The 19,997-nt window shown below is 48.2% G+C and overlaps 1 protein-coding gene and 3 pseudogenes across 1 annotated transcript; all 4 read right to left on the minus strand.

Annotated features, from left to right (window-relative positions):
- Window positions 1–3,724: 3,724 nt before the first annotated feature.
- Window positions 3,725–6,681, minus strand: LOC121529810 (annotated as a pseudogene).
- Window positions 6,682–8,739: 2,058 nt separating this feature from the next.
- Window positions 8,740–12,586, minus strand: LOC121529811 (annotated as a pseudogene).
- A 2,018-nt stretch (window positions 12,587–14,604) lies between these two features.
- LOC121529812 lies at window positions 14,605–16,283 on the minus strand (annotated as a pseudogene).
- Window positions 16,284–17,955: 1,672 nt separating this feature from the next.
- Window positions 17,956–19,654, minus strand: LOC121529813 (gelsolin-like). Its single transcript, XM_041817810.1, is given in 3 exon segments — window positions 17,956–17,988; window positions 18,756–19,330; window positions 19,333–19,654. Coding segments are annotated over 3 exon segments (930 nt in total).
- Window positions 19,655–19,997: the final 343 nt, after the last annotated feature.

Below are 19,997 nucleotides of genomic sequence, written 5' to 3' on the forward strand. Positions count from 1 at the left end.
CATCTGGAGAACATATTCATGGAAATTTTCCGACGCACGTTTTTTACGGTTTCTTAGCATTTTGTGAATTTCCGCACTACTCAACTGTTTGTCGAATTCGTCAATTAAAACTTCACACAAATCTTCATAGTTTGATACTGCAACCGTTTCGAGGAACAATTTAGCTGTTCCACTGATTTTGTTTCTGGCGTTGACGTATTTTTGCTTCTCGTTTAATTCGTAGGCCTCTGCATTTTCGTCAAAATTCACCAACCATTGCCTAATGGGGATCGAGACACCGTTAAAATTAGGAACCACATTCGCAAAGCTTTCCACCGAAACACCACTTTTATTTTCACCAATTTCACATTTTTCTGCAATCATTTTTATTAGTTTGGCCAAGTCCCCGTTGTTCACAAATCTGTGTGAATCTTCAAAGTCTATATTGCTCATTTTGTCTACAAGTTCTTGGTCAACTTCGTCCGATTTTAATGGCAAACTTTCGTCAAGTTGAGATTGTGTATGTAACGGCTTGAGCTCTGCAATAGTTGTCTCTTTTTCACTACTTTGATCGCCTATATTGAATGTTTTTTCGCCAATGCTCCTTCTATTTAATTGAAATGTGCTGTTTTGCACATCTTCGTTAAGTTTTTCTGGATTCTTCTTTGATGTCGTAGAATTATTGTTTTGCGCAGTATTTTTCTTCTTTATATTTGTTCTCATCATAATTTCACAACTTCTTAAACAATTTCACAAAGAGTTAATTGTTGCACATAGTTCATTTAATTGGCTGCTCGGATCGGTTGAGCCCCCATGTAAGATTTATTATAAGATTATAGGTTTATTTAATATGAATACGATTAAGTATATAGCCGAACAGGTAAATGAATGTTAATACAGATTTCCAATGACCGACAGAAATTCGCGACTACTTTTGACAACTTTCAACTTTATTACGACTTCTGCGACTGGCTTCTACGACTTGCTTTTTCTGACTACTTCTCGACTCTCCTTCTCTTATCTTCTTCGGCGCTGCAAACTTCTCATCTGTCCAAATTTAGCATATTAGCAAAGGGTGGGAATGATGGGTGGTTTGTGTCAAGGATGGGTATGCCAACTTGTGAGGTGATTGTACCCATGCCACCTTACACATATGTACCTTAAGAGTAGCAATTCAAGAGTCCACAGAGTAAATTTACATATGTACATATGTTCCTTAAGAGTAGTAATTCAAGAGTAAACAAAGTTAACTTAAGTTTAAGCGTATTTATAAAAATGTATGCAAATATATGAGCAATTATTTAAGTTGTTATTGAATATATCTAAACAGTAGGAGTTGCAATGAAATGAAATGACTAAACACATACAACAGGCAGACAGACAGACGGACATACAGCCAAGGCCAAGGATAAACTTTCAGCAGGTACCTCATTGGCATGCACATCGCTTTCTAAGGTACCTTGTATGCGGAAAAGTTGTGCAGCTACCGGGAGTGCCGTGTAGGATGTTATCAACTGACCTGTAAATGTCTTATAGAAGTGGCGAGGCTCGTGGCCATGGTTGACCAACACAAAAAGAACTTCCTGCTTTTCTGGGACATCTAGACCCATCTTCACGGCACCCTTCTCGGCGGCGGAGGAAGAGTTTATTCCCTGCCAAACATACGTTATGGAACCAGTGTCTCCGATTTTGTCCTCATAGTTATAAGTGAGAACGTATGAAGCGATTCCCTGAAGGGGGACGCTCTCTCCAAAAGACACGGTGTTCGCCAAGATTTCATCAGAGCCCGTCTTCGTAACATACTCGGTAATACAGTTTTGACCATGATCAGGCATGAAGCCGAAGGCCCGACCTCTCTTCTTCATCTGAGACACCACAGCGTCGATTTGGTTGACATCTAGTGATTCATAAGAGCCGATGTCCAAAGCCGAGCTAATGAGACGACTATGCTCCATTCCAACATCTGCTTAAATGGTGGAGCGCCTTCTACAATGCGGTGAAATTGAGTCCAGGCCGGGTATTTTTTGCTGCATCAGTCTTCTCCTTTTGAGAGGCGCCCTTTCCGACCCAAACGAATATTCCGGAACCGGTGTCGAGGATAAAGCATTCGTGTGTGTCAAGTGTATTCTGGGTTAATGGTTTTTGGCTAATTACTTCGACTTTCAGTTTGCCACTGGAGTCGCCTACCTTGTAGAGGACAGGCTGCGGTGATAGACAGGCCGGCAGACGAACAGGTAGATCGAAAGTGTATACAGACAGACGGACAGACAGTCTGGCAGGCATACAGACAGACAGGTAGACAGAGAGACACTCAGACAGCTAGATAGACAAGCTTACAGGAAAGACTGAAAGGCAGACGGACAGACATACAGGCATGTGGACAGGCAGATAGACAGACAGACAGGCGGACAAGCATGCATGCAGGCAGACAGACAAAGGGACAGACAGACATTCAACAGGCAGACAGACAGATGGATATACAGCCAGGCAGACAGAACCACAGACATACGGATAGGCATTCAAGCAGACAGAAAGAAAAACAGGCGAATATACGGACAGGGAAATAGGCAGAAAGACATACACTCAGGCAGACAGACAAAGAGGCAGAGAAAAAGGGTAGACAGACAGGCAGGCACACAGACAAACGGACAGGGAGACAGAGAGACAGTCAGACAAATGGGCAGACAGGCTTACAGGAAGGCAGACAGACTACAAGGCAGACGGACAGGAAGACAGACAGGCAGGACAGACGGACTACAGCCAGGCAGAAAGACAGCAAGGCAGACGGAGAGGCAGACAGACAGGTAGACAACCTGGAAAGCAGACTGGCAGACAAACCGGCAAACGGATCAAAAGACACACAGACAGATAAGCAGACAGACGGACAGAAAGGCAGACAGACAAGCAGACAGACAGAATGACAAGCAGGCAGGCAGACTGGCAAACAGACATACAAACATACGGATAGGCAGACAGACAGACATAATAAAAGACAGACAAAAATATAGACAGATACCAGACAGACAGACGGGAAGGTGGATATACGGACCGGCAAATAGACCGACATAAAGACAGGTAGACAGAGAGACAGCCACACAGCAAGGCTTAGATAACCCAGACAGACACGGATTGAGGCATACAAGCAGCTAGACAGACCGACATGTATGCAGACAGACAGGCAGGGAGACAGACAAGCCAGCTAGTCAGACAGACAGCCACATTGCACGGCAGACGGACAGAAAGGCAGACAGACAAGCAGTCAGACAGACAGATAAGCAAGGAAGAAATCTTTTACTTTACATTTCCTTCAACAGTTTGCGATCAATGGCAATAGAGGCATATATGGGTATATTATTAGAATATTCACGGCTATGCCTTACATACAGATTGATCCAACGAACCAGAACTTATCTGACTTCGCACCTTTCTCCACATGCCGTATAGAATACAGACAGACAATTAAGCAGACGGACAGACAGAAAGCCAGACAGAAAGAAAAACTGGCAGGCAGACAGGAATTCAGACGGTCAGGTAAACAAACGTACAGGCAGACAAGAAGTCAGAGAGAAAAACAGACATGCAGACAGGCAGACATACAGACAGACAAACAGACGGACAGACAAGTAGGCAGTCATACAGTCAGACAAACAGACGGACAGACAAGCAGGCAGACAGATAAGAAGACAGACGTATGGGCAGACAGACGGACAAGCAGATAGACAGATACATAATATATGCAAGGGCCTTAACAAGTCGTGCAAGAGCCAACCCATAAGTAGATCTCATCTCCAGCATCCATTAGCATGATATCATCGGAGTCCAAGTCTTGTTCGTACTTAGCCACTTCCTCAAATTTAATAAATTCATTAGAGCTTAAACGGCAATGGAAAAGGCGCGGCTCCAGCAACGGTGCCCCTGGATCGCTCAAGCTCCGATCGTACTGGCCTTCGCCGTTTAACTCCTCCCAGAACTCATCTGATTCCGCACCCTCCTCCACATTCTCAAACTCAACGTCATCCCAGTACAGGGACAAGCAATTAAGGGCAACTCTTTTCTCAAAGGCAGATGCGCCCATACCATTCCAAATATATATCCTGTGGGACTGTCCAGAAAGAAAGACACAGGCATCACGCGAGGCCAAGGATAAACTTTCAGTAGGTACCTCATTGGCATGCACATCGCTTTCTACGGTACCTTATATGCGGAAAAGTTTTGCAGCTACCGGGAGTGCCGTGTAGGATGTTATCAACTGTCCTTTAAATGTCTTATAGAAGTGGCGAGGCTCGTGGCCATGGTTGACCAACACAAAAAGACCTTCCTGCTTTTTTGCGACATCTAGACCCATCTTCACGGCACGCTTCTTGGCGGCGGAGGAAGAGTTTATTCCCTGCCAAACATACGTTATGGAACCAGTGTCTCCGTTATTGTCCTCATAGTTATAAGTGAGAACGTATGAAGCGATTCCCTGAAGGGGGACGCTCTCCTCAAAAGACACGGTGTTGGCCAAGATTTCATCAGAGCCCGTCTTCGTAACATACTGGGTAATACAGTTTTGACCATGATCAGGCATGAAGCCGAAGGCCCGACCTCTCTTCTTCATCTGAGACACCACAGCGTTGACATCTAGTGATTCATAAGAGCCGATGTCCAAAGCCGAGCTAATGAGACGACTATGCTCCAATCCAACATCTGCTTAAATGGTGCAGACTCAGCGCCTTCTACAATGCGGTGAAATTGAGTCCACGCCGGGTATTTTTTGCTGCATCAGTCTTCTCCTATTGAGAGGCGCCCTTTCCGACCCAAACGAACATTCCGGAACCGGTGTCGAGGATAAAGCATTCGTGTGTGTCAAGCGTATTCTGGGTTAATGGTTTTTGGCTAATTACTTCGACTTTCAGTTTGCCACTGGAGTCGCTAACCTTGTAGAGGACAGACTGCGGGGACAGACAGACCGGCAGACGAACAGGTAGATCGAAAGTGTATACAGACAGACGGACAGACAGTCTGGCAGGCATACAGACAGACAGGTAGACAGAGAGACACTCAGACAGCTAGATAGACAAGCTTACAGGAAAGACTGAAAGGCAGACGGACAGACAAACAGGCATGTGGACAGGCAGATAGACAGACAGACAGGCGGACAGAAATACAAACAAGCAAGCAGGCAGACAGACAGGCAGCCACATAGCAGACAGACAAACAGTCATACCGGCAAACGGATCAGAAGGAAAACAGAGAGGCAGACGGGGAAACGGGCAGGCAAACAGACAGACAGTCAGGCAGACAGGCAAGCAGACAGACAGATAGGCAGCTAGACGGACAGAAAGGCAGGCATTCAGACAGTCAGGCAAACAACCAAACAGGCAAATAAGAGAGAAAGGCTGTCAGACCAACAGGCAGACAGACAAGCAGACAGGCATTGAGGCAGACAGACAGAAAGACAAGCAGGCAGACTGACGGACTTACATACAGCAGAGCAGACGGACAAACAGACAGAAAGGCTGAAAAACAGGAATGCAGACAAGCAGGCAAATGGACAGACAAAACGTCAGATGGTCCGACAGGCAGTACCACTGCACACAGACAGGCAGACATACCGGCTAACGGATTGGAAGGCAAACAGAGAGGCAGACGGGCAGGCACACAGACAGACAGACAGATAGGCAGACATACGGACAGACAGACAGACAGAAAGACAAGCAGGCCGACTGACAGACAGTCAAACAGACAGCAAGGAAGATGGACAGGCAGACAGACAGACGGACATACAACCAGGCAAAAAGACGGACAGACATACGGATATGTCTGCCAAGCAGGCGGGCAGACAGACAGACAAACGGACAGACGAAAGCCAGACAGACAGACAGGCGGACGGGTACACAGACAATCAGACAGACAGACAGATAAACAGACAGACAGAAAGACAAGCATGCATGCAGGCAGACAGACAAAGGGACAGACAGACAGAAAGACAAGCAGGCCGACTGACAGACAGTCAAACAGACAGCAAGGAAGATGGACAGGCAGACAGACAGACGGACATACAGCCAGGCAAAAAGACAGACACACAGGCGGACGGGTACACAGACAAAACAACAAACAGACAGAAAAACAGACAGACAGAAAGACAAGCATGCATGCAGGCAGACAGACAAAGGGACAGACAGACGGACATACCGCCGGCAGACAGACGGACAGACATACAACAGGCAGACAGACAGACGGACATACAGCCAAGGCCAAGGATAAACTTTGAGCAGTTACCTCATTGGCATGCACATCGTTTTCTAAGGTACCTTTTATGCGGAAAAGTTGTGCAGCTACCGGGAGTGCCGTGTAGGATGTTATCAACTGACCTGTAAATGTCTTATAGAAGTGGCGAGGCTCGTGGCCATGGTTGACCAACACAAAAAGACCTTCCTGCTTTTCTGCGACATCTAGACCCATCTTCACGGCACCCTTCTCGGCGGCGGAGGAAGAGTTTATTCCCTGCCAAACATACGTTATGGAACCAGTCTCTCCGTTATTGTCCTCATAGATATAAGTGAGAACGTATGAAGCGATTCCCTGAAGGAGGACGCTCTCCTCAAAAGACACGGTGTTGGCCAAGATTTCATCAGAGCCCGTCTTCGTAACGTACTGGGTAATACAGTTTTGACCATGATCAGGCATGAAGCCGAAGGCCCGACCTCTCTTCTTCATCTGAGACACCACAGCGTCGATTTGGTTGACATCTAGTGATTCATAAGAGCCGATGTCCAAAGCCGAGCTAATGAGACGACTATGCTCCAATCCAACATCTGCTTAAATGGTGCAGACTCAGCGCCTTCTACAATGCGGTGAAATTGAGTCCAGGCCGGGTATTTTTGCTGCATCAGTCTTCTCCTTTTGAGAGGCGCCCTTTCCGACCCAAGCGAATATTCCGGAACCGGTGTCGAGGATAAAGCATTCGTGTGTGTCAAGCGTATTCTGGGTTAATGGTTTTGGCTAATTACTTCGACTTTCAGTTTGCCACTGGAGTCGCTTACCTTGTAGTGGACAGACTGCGGTGACAGACAGGCCGGCAGACGAACAGGTAGATCGAAAGTGTATACAGACAGACGGACAGACAGTCTGGCAGGCATACAGACAGACAGGTAGACAGAGAGACACTCAGACATCTAGATAGACAAGCTTACAGGAAAGACTGAAAGGCAGACGGACAGACAAACAGGCATGTGGACAGGCAGATAGACAGACAAACAGGCGAACAGAAATACAAACAAGAAACCAGGCAGACAGACAGGCAGCCACATAGCAGACAGACAAGCAGTCATACCGGCAAACGGATCAGAAGGAAGACAGAGAGGCAGACGGGGAAACGGGCAGGCAAACAGACAGACAGATAGGCAGACATACGGACAGACAGGCAGGCATTCAGACAGTCAGGCAAACAACCAAACAGGCAGATAAGAGAGAAAGCCTGTCAGACCAACAGGCAGACAGACAAGCAGACAGGCATTGAGGCAGACAGACAGAAAGACAAGCAGGCAGACTGACGGACTTACATACAGCAGAGCAGACGGACAAACAGACAGAAAGGCTGAAAAACAGGAATGCAGACAAGCAGGCAAATGGACAGACAAAACGTCAGATGGTCCGACAGGCAGTACCACTGCACACAGACAGGCAGACATACCGGCTAACGGATTGGAAGGCAAACAGAGAGGCAGACGGGCAGGTACACAGAAAGACATACGGACAGACAGGCAGACAGACAGACAGAAAGACAAGCAGGCCGACTGACAGACAGTCAAACAGACAGCAAGGAAGATGGACAGGCAGACAGACAGACGGACATACAGCCAGGCAAAAAGTCGGACAGGCATACGGATATGTCTGCCAAGCAGGCGGGCAGACAGACAGACAAACGGACAGACGAAAGCCAGACAGACAGACAGGCGGACGGGTACACAGACAAACAGACAGACAGACAGAAAAACAGACAGACAGAAAGACAAGCATGCATGCAGGCAGACAGACAAAGGGACAGACAGACGGACAGACATTCAACAGGCAGACAGGCAGATGGACATACAGCCAGGCAGACAGAACCACAGACATACGGATAGGCATACAAGCAGACAGAAAGAAAAACAGGCGAATATACGGACAGGGAAATAGGCAGAAAGACATACACTCAGGCAGACAGACAAAGAGGCAGAGAAAAAGGGTAGACAGACAGGCAGGCACACAGACAAACGGACAGGGAGACAGAGAGACAGTCAGACAAATGGGCAGACAGGCTTACAGGAAAGCAGACAGACTACAAGGCAGACGGACAGGAAGACAGACAGGCAGGACAGACGGACTACAGCCAGGCAGAAAGACAGCAAGGCAGACGGAGAGGCAAACAGACAGGAAGACAGCCGAAAAGACAGACAGACGGACAGAGATACGGTCAGACAGCCAGACGGACCGACGACAGAAAAGCGGACTGACGGATAGACAGAAAAGCAGAAAGACAGACCGCCAGGCAGATAAGCAGACTGACAGACATGCAGGCAGACAGGCATTCAGAATGTCAGGCAAACAGTCATACGGCAGAGAAGAAGTCAGAGAGAACGGCAGTAAGACAGACAGACAAACAGATGGACAGGTAAACAGGCAGACAGATTGGGAGACAGACAGACAGATACATAATATATGCAAGGGACTTAACAATACATAACAAACTAGCATCGAAAGCACTGGCGGTGTTTTTTTGATCAAGTGTTTAAATCAGCGCGCTTTGGGCTTCGCTTGAATATACAGCTGTGGGTTAACAAGGAATTATATGTGGAACAGAGTGATCCTTTTCTGAGAGACAACCCAACCCTTATCTAGAAACTACAGATTTTCCTCATCAAACGCGTAAGAACCAATCCATAAGAATAGCTCATTGCCAGCATCCATTAGCATGACGTCACCAGAGTCCAAGTCATCTTAATTGTTCTCAGCCACTTCCTCAAACTTAATAATTCATTGGAGCTTAAACGGCAATAGAAAATGCGCGCCCAAGCTGCGATCGTACCAGCCTTTGCCTTATAACTCCTCCCAGAACTCATCTGACAAGCAGGCAAATGGACAGACAGAACGTCAGATGTTCCGACAGGCAGTCACACTGCACACAGACAGGCAGACATACCGGCTAACGGATTGGAAGGCAAACAGAGAGGCAGGCAAGCAGACAGACAGAAAGACAAGCAGGCCGACTGACAGACAGTCAAACAGACAGCAAGGAAGATGGACAGGCAGACAGACAGCCAGACAGACGGACATATAGCCAGGCAAAAGACGGACAGACATACGGATATGTCTTCCAAGCAGGCGGGCGGACAGACAGACAAACGGACAGACAAAAGCCAGACAGACAGACAGGCGGACGGGTACACAGACAAAACAACAAACAGACAGAAAAACAGACAGACAGAAAGACAAGCATGCATGCAGGCAGACAGGCAAAGGGACAGACAGACGGACATACCGCCGGCAGACAGACGGACAGACATACAACACGCAGACGAACATACAGCCAAGGCCAAGGATAAACTTTCAGCAGGTACCTCATTGGCACATCGTTTTCTAAAGTACCTTGTATGCGGAAAAGTTGTGCAGCTACCGGGAGTGCCGTGTAGGATGTTATCAACTGACCTGTAAATGTCTTATAGAAGTGGCGAGGCTCGTGGCCATGGTTGACCAACACAAAAAGACCTTCCTGCTTTTCTGCGACATCTAGACCCATCTTCACGGCACCCTTCTCGGCAGCGGAGGAAGAGTTTATTCCCTGCCAAACATACGTTATGGAACCAGTCTCTCCGTTTTTGTCCTCATAGTTATAAGTGAGAACGTATGAAGCGATTCCCTGAAGGGGGACGCTCTCCTCAAAAGACACGGTGTTGGCCAAGATTTCATCAGAGCCCGTCTTCGTAACATACTGGGTAATACAGTTTTGACCATGATCAGGCATGAAGCCGAAGGCCCGACCTCTCTTCTTCATCTGAGACACCACAGCGTCGATTTGGTTGACATCTAGTGATTCATAAGAGCCGATGTCCAAAGCCGAGCTAATGAGACGACTATGCTCCAATCCAACATCTGCTTAAATGGTGCAGACTCAGCGCCTTCTACAATGCGGTGAAATTGAGTCCAGGCCGGGTATTTTTTGCTGCATCAGTCTTCTCCTTTTGAGAGGCGCCCTTTCCGACCCAAGCGAATATTCCGGAACCGGTGTCGAGGATAAAGCATTCGTGTGTGTCAAGCGTATTCTGGGTTAATGGTTTTTGGCTAATTACTTCGACTTTCAGTTTGCCACTGGAGTCGCTTACCTTGTAGTGGACAGACTGCGGTGACAGACAGGCAGGCAGACGAACAGGTAGATCGAAAGTGTATACAGACAGACGGACAGACAGTCTGGCAGGCATACAGACAGACAGGTAGACAGAGAGACACTCAGACATCTAGATAGACAAGCTTACAGGAAAGACTGAAAGGCAGACGGACAGACAAACAGGCATGTGGACAGGCAGATAGACAGACAAACAGGCGGACAGAAATACAAACAAGAAACCAGGCAGACAGACAGGCAGCCACATAGCAGACAGACAAGCAGTCATACCGGCAAACGGATCAGAAGGAAGACAGAGAGGCAGACGGGGAAACGGGCAGGCAAACAGACAGACAGATAGGCAGACATACGGAGTGCCGTGTAGGATGTTATCAACTGACCTGTAAATGTCTTATAGAAGTGGCGAGGCTCGTGGCCATGGTTGACCAACACAAAAAGACCTTCCTGCTTTTCTGCGACATCTAGACCCATCTTCACGGCACCCTTCTCGGCAGCGGAGGAAGAGTTTATTCCCTGCCAAACATACGTTATGGAACCAGTGTCTCCGTTTTTGTCCTCATAGTTATAAGAGAGAACGTATGAAGCGATTCCCTGAAGGGGGACGCTCTCCTCAAAAGACACGGTGTTGGCCAAGATTTCATCAGAGCCCGTCTTCGTAACATACTGGGTAATACAGTTTTGACCATGATCAGGCATGAAGCCGAAGGCCCGACCTCTCTTCTTCATCTGAGACACCACAGCGTCGATTTGGTTGACATCTAGTGATTCATAAGAGCCGATGTCCAAAGCCGAGCTAATGAGACGACTATGCTCCATTCCAACATCTGCTTAAATGGTGCAGACTCAGCGCCTTCTACAATGCGGTGAAATTGAGTCCAGGCCGGGTATTTTTTGCTGCATCAGTCTTCTCCTTTTGAGAGGCGCCCTTTCCGACCCAAACGAATATTCCGGAACCGGTGTCGAGGATAAAGCATTCGTGTGTGTCAAGTGTATTCTGGGTTAATGGTTTTTGGCTAATTACTTCGACTTTCAGTTTGCCACTGGTAAGCGACTGCTTACCTTGTAGAGGACAGGCTGCGGTGATAGACAGGCCGGCAGACGAACAGGTAGATCGAAAGTGTATACAGACAGACGGACAGACAGTCTGGCAGGCATACAGACAGACAGGTAGACAGAGAGACACTCAGACAGCTAGATAGACAAGCTTACAGGAAAGACTGAAAGGCAGACGGACAGACATACAGGCATGTGGACAGGCAGATAGACAGACAGACAGGCGGACAGAAATACAAACAAGCACGCAGGCAGACAGACAGGCAGCCACATAGCAGACAGACAAGCAGTCATACCGGCAAACGGATCAGAAGGAAAACAGAGAGGCAGACGGGGAAACGGGCAGGCAAACAGACAGACGGACAGACAGGCAAGCAGAGAGACAGATAGGCAGCTAGACGGACAGAAAGGCAGGCATTCAGACAGTCAGGCAAACAACCAAACAGGCAGATAAGAGAGAAAGGCTGTCAGACCAACAGGCAGACAGACAGGCATTGAGGCAGACAGACAGAAAGACAAGCATTAAGTATATAGCCGAACAGGTAAATGAATGTTAATACAGATTTCCAATGACCGACAGAAATTCGCGACTACTTTTGACAACTTTCAACTTTATGACGACTTCTGCGACTGGCTTCTTCGACTTGCTTTTTCTGACTACTTCTCGACTCTCCTTCTCTTATCTTCTTCGGCTGGGTGGGAATGATGGGTGGTTTGTGTCAAGGATGGGTATGCCAACTTGTGAGGTGATTGTACCCATGCCACCTTACACATATGTTCCTTAAGAGTAGCAATTCAAGAGTCCACAGAGTAAATTTACATATGTACATATGTTCCTTAAGAGTAGTTATTCAAGAGTAAACAAAGTAAACTTAAGCTTAAGCGTATTTATAAAAATGTATGCAACTATATGAGCAATTATTTATTATTGAATATATCAGTGAGAACGTATGAAGCGATTCCCTGAAGGGGGACGCTCTCCTCAAAAGACACGGTGTTGGCCAAGATTTCATCAGAGCCCGTCTTCGTAACATACTGGGTAATACAGTTTTGACCATGATCAGGCATGAAGCCGAAGGCCCGACCTCTCTTCTTTATCTGAGACACCACAGCGTCGATTTGGTTGACATCTAGTGATTCATAAGAGCCGATGTCCAAAGCCGAGCTAATGAGACGACTATGCTCCATTCCAACATCTGCTTAAATGGTGCAGACTCAGCGCCTTCTACAATGCGGTGAAATTGAGTCCAGGCCGGGTATTTTTGCTGCATCAGTCTTCTCCTTTTGAGAGGCGCCCTTTCCGACCCAAACGAATATTCCGGAACCGGTGTCGAGGATAAAGCATTCGTGTGTGTCAAGTGTATTCTGGGTTAATGGTTTTTGGCTAATTACTTCGACTTTCGTTTGCCACTGGGTCGCTTACCTTGTAGAGGACAGACTGCGGTGATAGACAGGCCGGGGACGAACAGGTAGATCGAAAGTGTATACAGACAGACGGACAGACAGTCTGGCAGGCATACAGACAGACAGGTAGACAGAGAGACACTCAGACAGCTAGATAGACAAGCTTACAGGAAAGACTGAAAGGCAGACGGATAGACATACAGGCATGTGGACAGGCAGATAGACAGACAGACAGGCGGACAGAAATACAAACAAGCAAGCAGGCAGACAGACAGGCAGCCACATAGCAGACAGACAAGCAGTCATACCGACAAACGGATCAGAAGGAAAACAGAGAGGCAGACGGGGAAATGGGCAGGCAAACAGACAGACAGACAGATAGGCAGACATACGGACAGACAGGCAGACAGGCAAGCAGAGAGACAGATAGGCAGCTAGACGGACAGAAAGGCAGGCATTCAGACAGTCAGGCAAACAACCAAACAGGCAGATAAGAGAGAAAGGCTGTCAGACCAACAGGCAGACAGACAAGCAGACAGGCATTGAGGCAGACAGACAGAAAGACAAGCAGGCAGACTGACGGACTTACATACAGCAGAGCAGACGGACAAACAGACAGAAAGGCTGAAAAACAGGAATGCAGACAAGCAGGCAAATGGACAGACAAAACGTCAGATGGTCCGACAGGCAGTACCACTGCACACAGACAGGCAGACATACCGGCTAACGGATTGGAAGGCAAACAGAGAGGCAGACGGGCAGGCACACAGAAAGACATTCGGACAGACAGGCAGACAGACAGACAGAAAGACAAGCAGGCCGACTGACAGACAGTCAAACAGACAGCAAGGAAGATGGACAGGCAGACAGACAGACGGACATACAGCCAGGCAAAAAGACGGACAGGCATACGGATATGTCTGCCAAGCAGGCGGGCAGACAGACAGACAAACGGACAGACGAAAGCCAGACAGACAGACAGGCGGACGGGTACACAGACAAACAGACAGAAAAACAGACAGACAGACAGAAAAACAGACAGACAGAAAGACAAGCATGCATGCAGGCAGACAGACAAAGGGACAGACAGACGGACAGACATTCAACAGGCAGACAGACAGATGGACATACAGCCAGGCAGACAGAACCACAGACATACGGATAGGCATACAAGCAGACAGAAAGAAAAACAGGCGAATATACGGACAGGGAAATAGGCAGAAAGACAGACACTCAGGCAGACAGACAAAGAGGCAGAGAAAAAGGGTAGACAGACAGGCAGGCACACAGACAAACGGACAGGGAGACAGTCAGGCAGATGGGCAGACAGGCTTACAGGAAGGCAGACAGACTACAAGGCAGACGGACAGGAAGATAGACAGGCAGGACAGACGGACTACAGCCAGGCAGAAAGACAGCAAGGCAGACGGAGAGGCAGACAGACAGGAAGACAGCCGAAAAGACAGACAGACGGACAGAGATACGGTAAGACAGGAAGACGGACCGACGACAGACAAGCGGACAGACAGCCAGACGGACCGACGACAGAAAAGCGGACTGACGGATAGACAGAAAAGCAGAAAGACAGACCGCCAGGCAGATAAGCAGACTGACAGACATATAGGCAGAGAAGAAGTCAGAGAGAAAAGCAGTAAGACAGACAGACAAACAGATGGACAGGTAAACAGGCAGACAGATAGGGAGACAGACAGACAGATACATAATATATGCAAGGGACTTAACAATACATAACAAACTTGCATCGAAAGCACTGGCGGTGTTGTTTTAATCAAGTGTTTAAATCAGCGCGCTTTGGGCTTCGCTTGAATATACAGCTGTGGGTTAACAAGGAATTATACGTGGAACAGAGTGATCCTTTTCTGAGAGACAACCCTACCCTTATCTAGAAACTACAGATTTTCCTCATCAAACGCGTAAGAACCAACCCATAAGAATAGTTCATTGCCAGCATCCATTAGCATGACGTCACCAGAGTCCAAGTCATCTTAATTGTTCTCAGCCACTTCTTCAAACTTAATAATTCATTGGAGCTTAAACGGCAATAGAAAATGCGCGCCCAAGCTGCGATCGTACCAGCCTTTGCCTTATAACTCCTCCCAGAACTCATCTGACAAGCAGGCAAATGGACAGACAGAACGTCAGATGTTCCGACAGGCAGTCACACTGCACACAGACAGGCAGATATACCGGCTAACGGATTGGAAGGCAAACAGAGAGGCAGGCAAGCAGACAGACAGAAAGACAAGCAGGCCGACTGACAGACAGTCAAACAGACAGCAAGGAAGATGGACAGGCAGACAGACAGCCAGACAGACGGACATATAGCCAGGCAAAAAGACGGACAGACATACGGATATGTCTTCCAAGCAGGCGGACGGACAGACAGACAACCGGACAGACGAAAGCCAGACAGACAGACAGGCGGACGGGTACACAGACAAAACAACAAACAGACAGAAAGACAAGCATGCATGCAGGCAGACAGACAAAGGGACAGACAGACGGACATACCGCCGGCAGACAGACGGACAGACATACAACACGCAGACAGACAGACGGACATACAGCCAAGGCCAAGGATAAACTTTCAGCAGGTACCTCATTGGCATGCACATCGTTTTCTAAGGTACCTTGTATGCGGAAAAGTTGTGCAGCTACCGGGAGTGCCGTGTAGGATGTTATCAGCTGACCTGTAAATGTCTTATAGAAGTGGCGAGGCTCGTGGCCATGGTTGACCAAAACAAAAAGACCTTCCTGCTTTTCTGCGACATCTAGACCCATCTTCACGGCACCCTTCTCGGCGGCGGAGGAAGAGTTTATTCCCTACCAAATATACGTTATGGAACCAGTGTCTCCGTTTTTGTCCTCATAGTTATAAGTGAGAACGTATGAAGCGATTCCCTGAAGGGGGACGCTCTCCTCAAAAGACACGGTGTTGGCCAAGATTTCATCAGAGCCCGTCTTCGTAACATACTGGGTAATACAGTTTTGACCATGATCAGGCATGAAGCCGAAGGCCCGACCTCTCTTCTTCATCTGAGACACCACAGCGTCGATTTGGTTGACATCTAGTGATTCATAAGAGCCGATGTCCAAAGCCGAGCTAATGAGACGACTATGCTCCATTCCAACATCTGCTTAAATGGTGCAGACTCAGCGCCTTCTACAATGCGGTGAAATTGAGTCCAGGCCGGGTATTTTTTGCTGCATCAGTCTTCTCCTTTTGAGAGGCGCCCTTTCCGACCCAAACGAATATTCCGGAACCGGTGTCGAGGATAAAGCATTCGTGTGTGTCAAGTGTATTCTGGGTTAATGGTTTTTGGCTAATTACTTCGACTTTCAGTTTGCCACTGGAGTCGCTTACCTTGTAGAGGACAGACTGCGGTGATAGACAGGCCGGCAGACGAACAGGTAGATCGAAAGTGTATACAGACAGACGGACAGACAGTCTGGCAGGCATACAGACAGACAGGTAGACAGAGAGACACTCAGACAGCTAGATAGACAAGCTTACAGGAAAGACTGAAAGGCAGACGGATAGACATACAGGCATGTGGACAGGCAGATAGACAGACAGACAGGCGGACAGAAATACAAACAAGCAAGCAGGCAGCCACATAGCAGACAGACAAGCAGTCATACCGGCAAACGGATCAGAAGGAAGACAGAGAGGCAGACGGGGAAACGGGCAGGCAAACAGACAGACAGACAGATAGGCAGACATACGGACAGACAGGCAGACAGGCAAGCAGAGAGACAGATAGGCAGCTAGACGGACAGAAAGGCAGGCATTCAGACAGTCAGGCAAACAACCAAACAGGCAGATAAGAGAGAAAGGCTGTCAGACCAACAGGCAGACAGACAAGCAGACAGGCATTGAGGCAGACAGACAGAAAGACAAGCAGGCAGACTGACGGACTTACATACAGCAGAGCAGACGGACAAACAGACAGAAAGGCTGAAAAACAGGAATGCAGACAAGCAGGCAAATGGACAGACAAAACGTCAGATGGTCCGACAGGCAGTACCACTGCACACAGACAGGCAGACATACCGGCTAACGGATTGGAAGGCAAACAGAGAGGCAGACGGGCAGGCACACAGAAAGACATTCGGACAGACAGGCAGACAGACAGACAGAAAGACAAGCAGGCCGACTGACAGACAGTCAAACAGACAGCAAGGAAGATGGACAGGCAGACAGACAGACGGACATACAGCCAGGCAAAAAGACGGACAGGCATACGGATATGTCTGCCAAGCAGGCGGGCAGACAGACAGACAAACGGACAGACGAAAGCCAGACAGACAGACAGGCGGACGGGTACACAGACAAACAGACAGAAAAACAGACAGACAGACAGAAAAACAGACAGACAGAAAGACAAGCATGCATGCAGGCAGACAGACAGACGGACAGACATTCAACAGGCAGACAGACAGATGGACATACAGCCAGGCAGACAGAACCACAGACATACGGATAGGCATACAAGCAGACAGAAAGAAAAACAGGCGAATATACGGATAGGGAAATAGGCAGAAAGACAGACACTCAGGCAGACAGACAAAGAGGCAGAGAAAAAGGGTAGACAGACAGGCAGGCACACAGACAAACGGACAGGGAGACAGAGAGACAGTCAGGCAGATGGGCAGACAGGCTTACAGGAAGGCAGACAGACTACAAGGCAGACGGACAGGAAGATAGACAGGCAGGACAGACGGACTACAGCCAGGCAGAAAGACAGCAAGGCAGACGGAGAGGCAGACAGACAGGAAGACAGCCGAAAAGACAGACAGACGGACAGAGATACGGTAAGACAGGAAGACGGACCGACGACAGACAAGCGGACAGACAGCCAGACGGACCGACGACAGAAAAGCGGACTGACGGATAGACAGAAAAGCAGAAAGACAGACCGCCAGGCAGATAAGCAGACTGACAGACATATAGGCAGAGAAGAAGTCAGAGAGAAAAGCAGTAAGACAGACAGACAAACAGATGGACAGGTAAACAGGCAGACAGATAGGGAGACAGACAGACAGATACATAATATATGCAAGGGACTTAACAATACATAACAAACTTGCATCGAAAGCACTGGCGGTGTTGTTTTAATCAAGTGTTTAAATCAGCGCGCTTTGGGCTTCGCTTGAATATACAGCTGTGGGTTAACAAGGAATTATACGTGGAACAGAGTGATCCTTTTCTGAGAGACAACCCTACCCTTATCTAGAAACTACAGATTTTCCTCATCAAACGCGTAAGAACCAACCCATAAGAAAAGCTCATTGCCAGCATCCATTAGCATGACGTCACCAGAGTCCAAGTCATCTTAATTGTTCTCAGCCACTTCCTCAAACTTAATAATTCATTGGAGCTTAAACGGCAATAGAAAATGCGCGCCCAAGCTGCGATCGTACCAGCCTTTGCCTTATAACTCCTCCCAGAACTCATCTGACAAGCAGGCAAATGGACAGACAGAACGTCAGATGTTCCGACAGGCAGTCACACTGCACACAGACAGGCAGATATACCGGCTAACGGATTGGAAGGCAAACAGAGAGGCAGGCAAGCAGACAGACAGAAAGACAAGCAGGCCGACTGACAGACAGTCAAACAGACAGCAAGGAAGATGGACAGGCAGACAGACAGCCAGACAGACGGACATATAGCCAGGCAAAAAGACGGACAGACATACGGATATGTCTTCCAAGCAGGCGGGCGGACAGACAGACAAACGGACAGACGAAAGCCAGACAGACAGACAGGCGGACGGGTACACAGACAAAACAACAAACAGACAGAAAAACAGACAGACAGAAAGACAAGCATGCATGCAGGCAGACAGACAAAGGGACAGACAGACGGACATACCGCCGGCAGACAGACGGACAGACATACAACACGCAGACAGACAGACGGACATACAGCCAAGGCCAAGGATAAACTTTCAGCAGGTACCTCATTGGCATGCACATCGTTTTCTAAGGTACCTTGTATGCGGAAAAGTTGTGCAGCTACCGGGAGTACCGTGTAGGATGTTATCAACTGACCTGTAAATGTCTTATAGAAGTGGCGAGGCTGGTGGCCATGGTTGACCAACACAACAAAAAGACCTTCCTGCTTTTCTGCGACATCTAGACCCATCTTCACGGCACCCTTCTCGGCGGCGGAGGAAGAGTTTATTCCCTGCCAAACATACGTTATGGAACCAGTGTCTCCGTTTTTGTCCTCATAGTTATAAGTGAGAACGTATGAAGCGATTCCCTGAAGGGGGACGCTCTCCTCAAAAGACACGGTGTTGGCCAAGATTTCATCAGAGCCCGTCTTCGTAACATACTGGGTAATACAGTTTTGACCATGATCAGGCATGAAGCCGAAGGCCCGACCTCTCTTCTTCATCTGAGACACCACAGCGTCGATTTGGTTGACATCTAGTGATTCATAAGAGCCGATGTCCAAAGCCGAGCTAATGAGACGACTATGCTCCATTCCAACATCTGCTTAAATGGTGCAGACTCAGCGCCTTCTACAATGCGGTGAAATTGAGTCCAGGCCGGGTATTTTTTTGCTGCATCAGTCTTCTCCTTTTGAGAGGCGCCCTTTCCGACCCAAACGAATATTCCGGAACCGGTGTCGAGGATAAAGCATTCGTGTTTGTCAAGTGTATTCTGGGTTAATGGTTTTTGGCTAATTACTTCGACTTTCAGTTTGCCACTGGAGTCGCTTACCTTGTAGAGGACAGACTGCGGTGATAGACAGGCCGGCAGACGAACAGGTAGATCGAAAGTGTATACAGACAGACGGACAGACAGTCTGGCAGGCATACAGACAGACAGGTAGACAGAGAGACACTCAGACAGCTAGATAGACAAGCTTACAGGAAAGACTGAAAGGCAGACGGATAGACATACAGGCATGTGGACAGGCAGATAGACAGACAGACAGGCGGACAGAAATACAAACAAGCAAGCAGGCAGCCACATAGCAGACAGACAAGCAGTCATACCGGCAAACGGATCAGAAGGAAGACAGAGAGGCAGACGGGGAAACGGGCAGGCAAAAACAGACAGATAGGCAGACATACGGACAGACAGGCAGACAGGCAAGCAGAGAGACAGATAGGCAGCTAGACGGACAGAAAGGCAGGCATTCAGACAGTCAGGCAAA

The sequence above is a fragment of the Drosophila eugracilis genome, unplaced genomic scaffold, assembly GCF_018153835.1.
Source record: "Drosophila eugracilis isolate 14026-0451.02 unplaced genomic scaffold, ASM1815383v1 contig_1903, whole genome shotgun sequence".
In the NCBI taxonomy this organism is placed as follows: Eukaryota; Metazoa; Arthropoda; class Insecta; order Diptera; family Drosophilidae; genus Drosophila; species Drosophila eugracilis.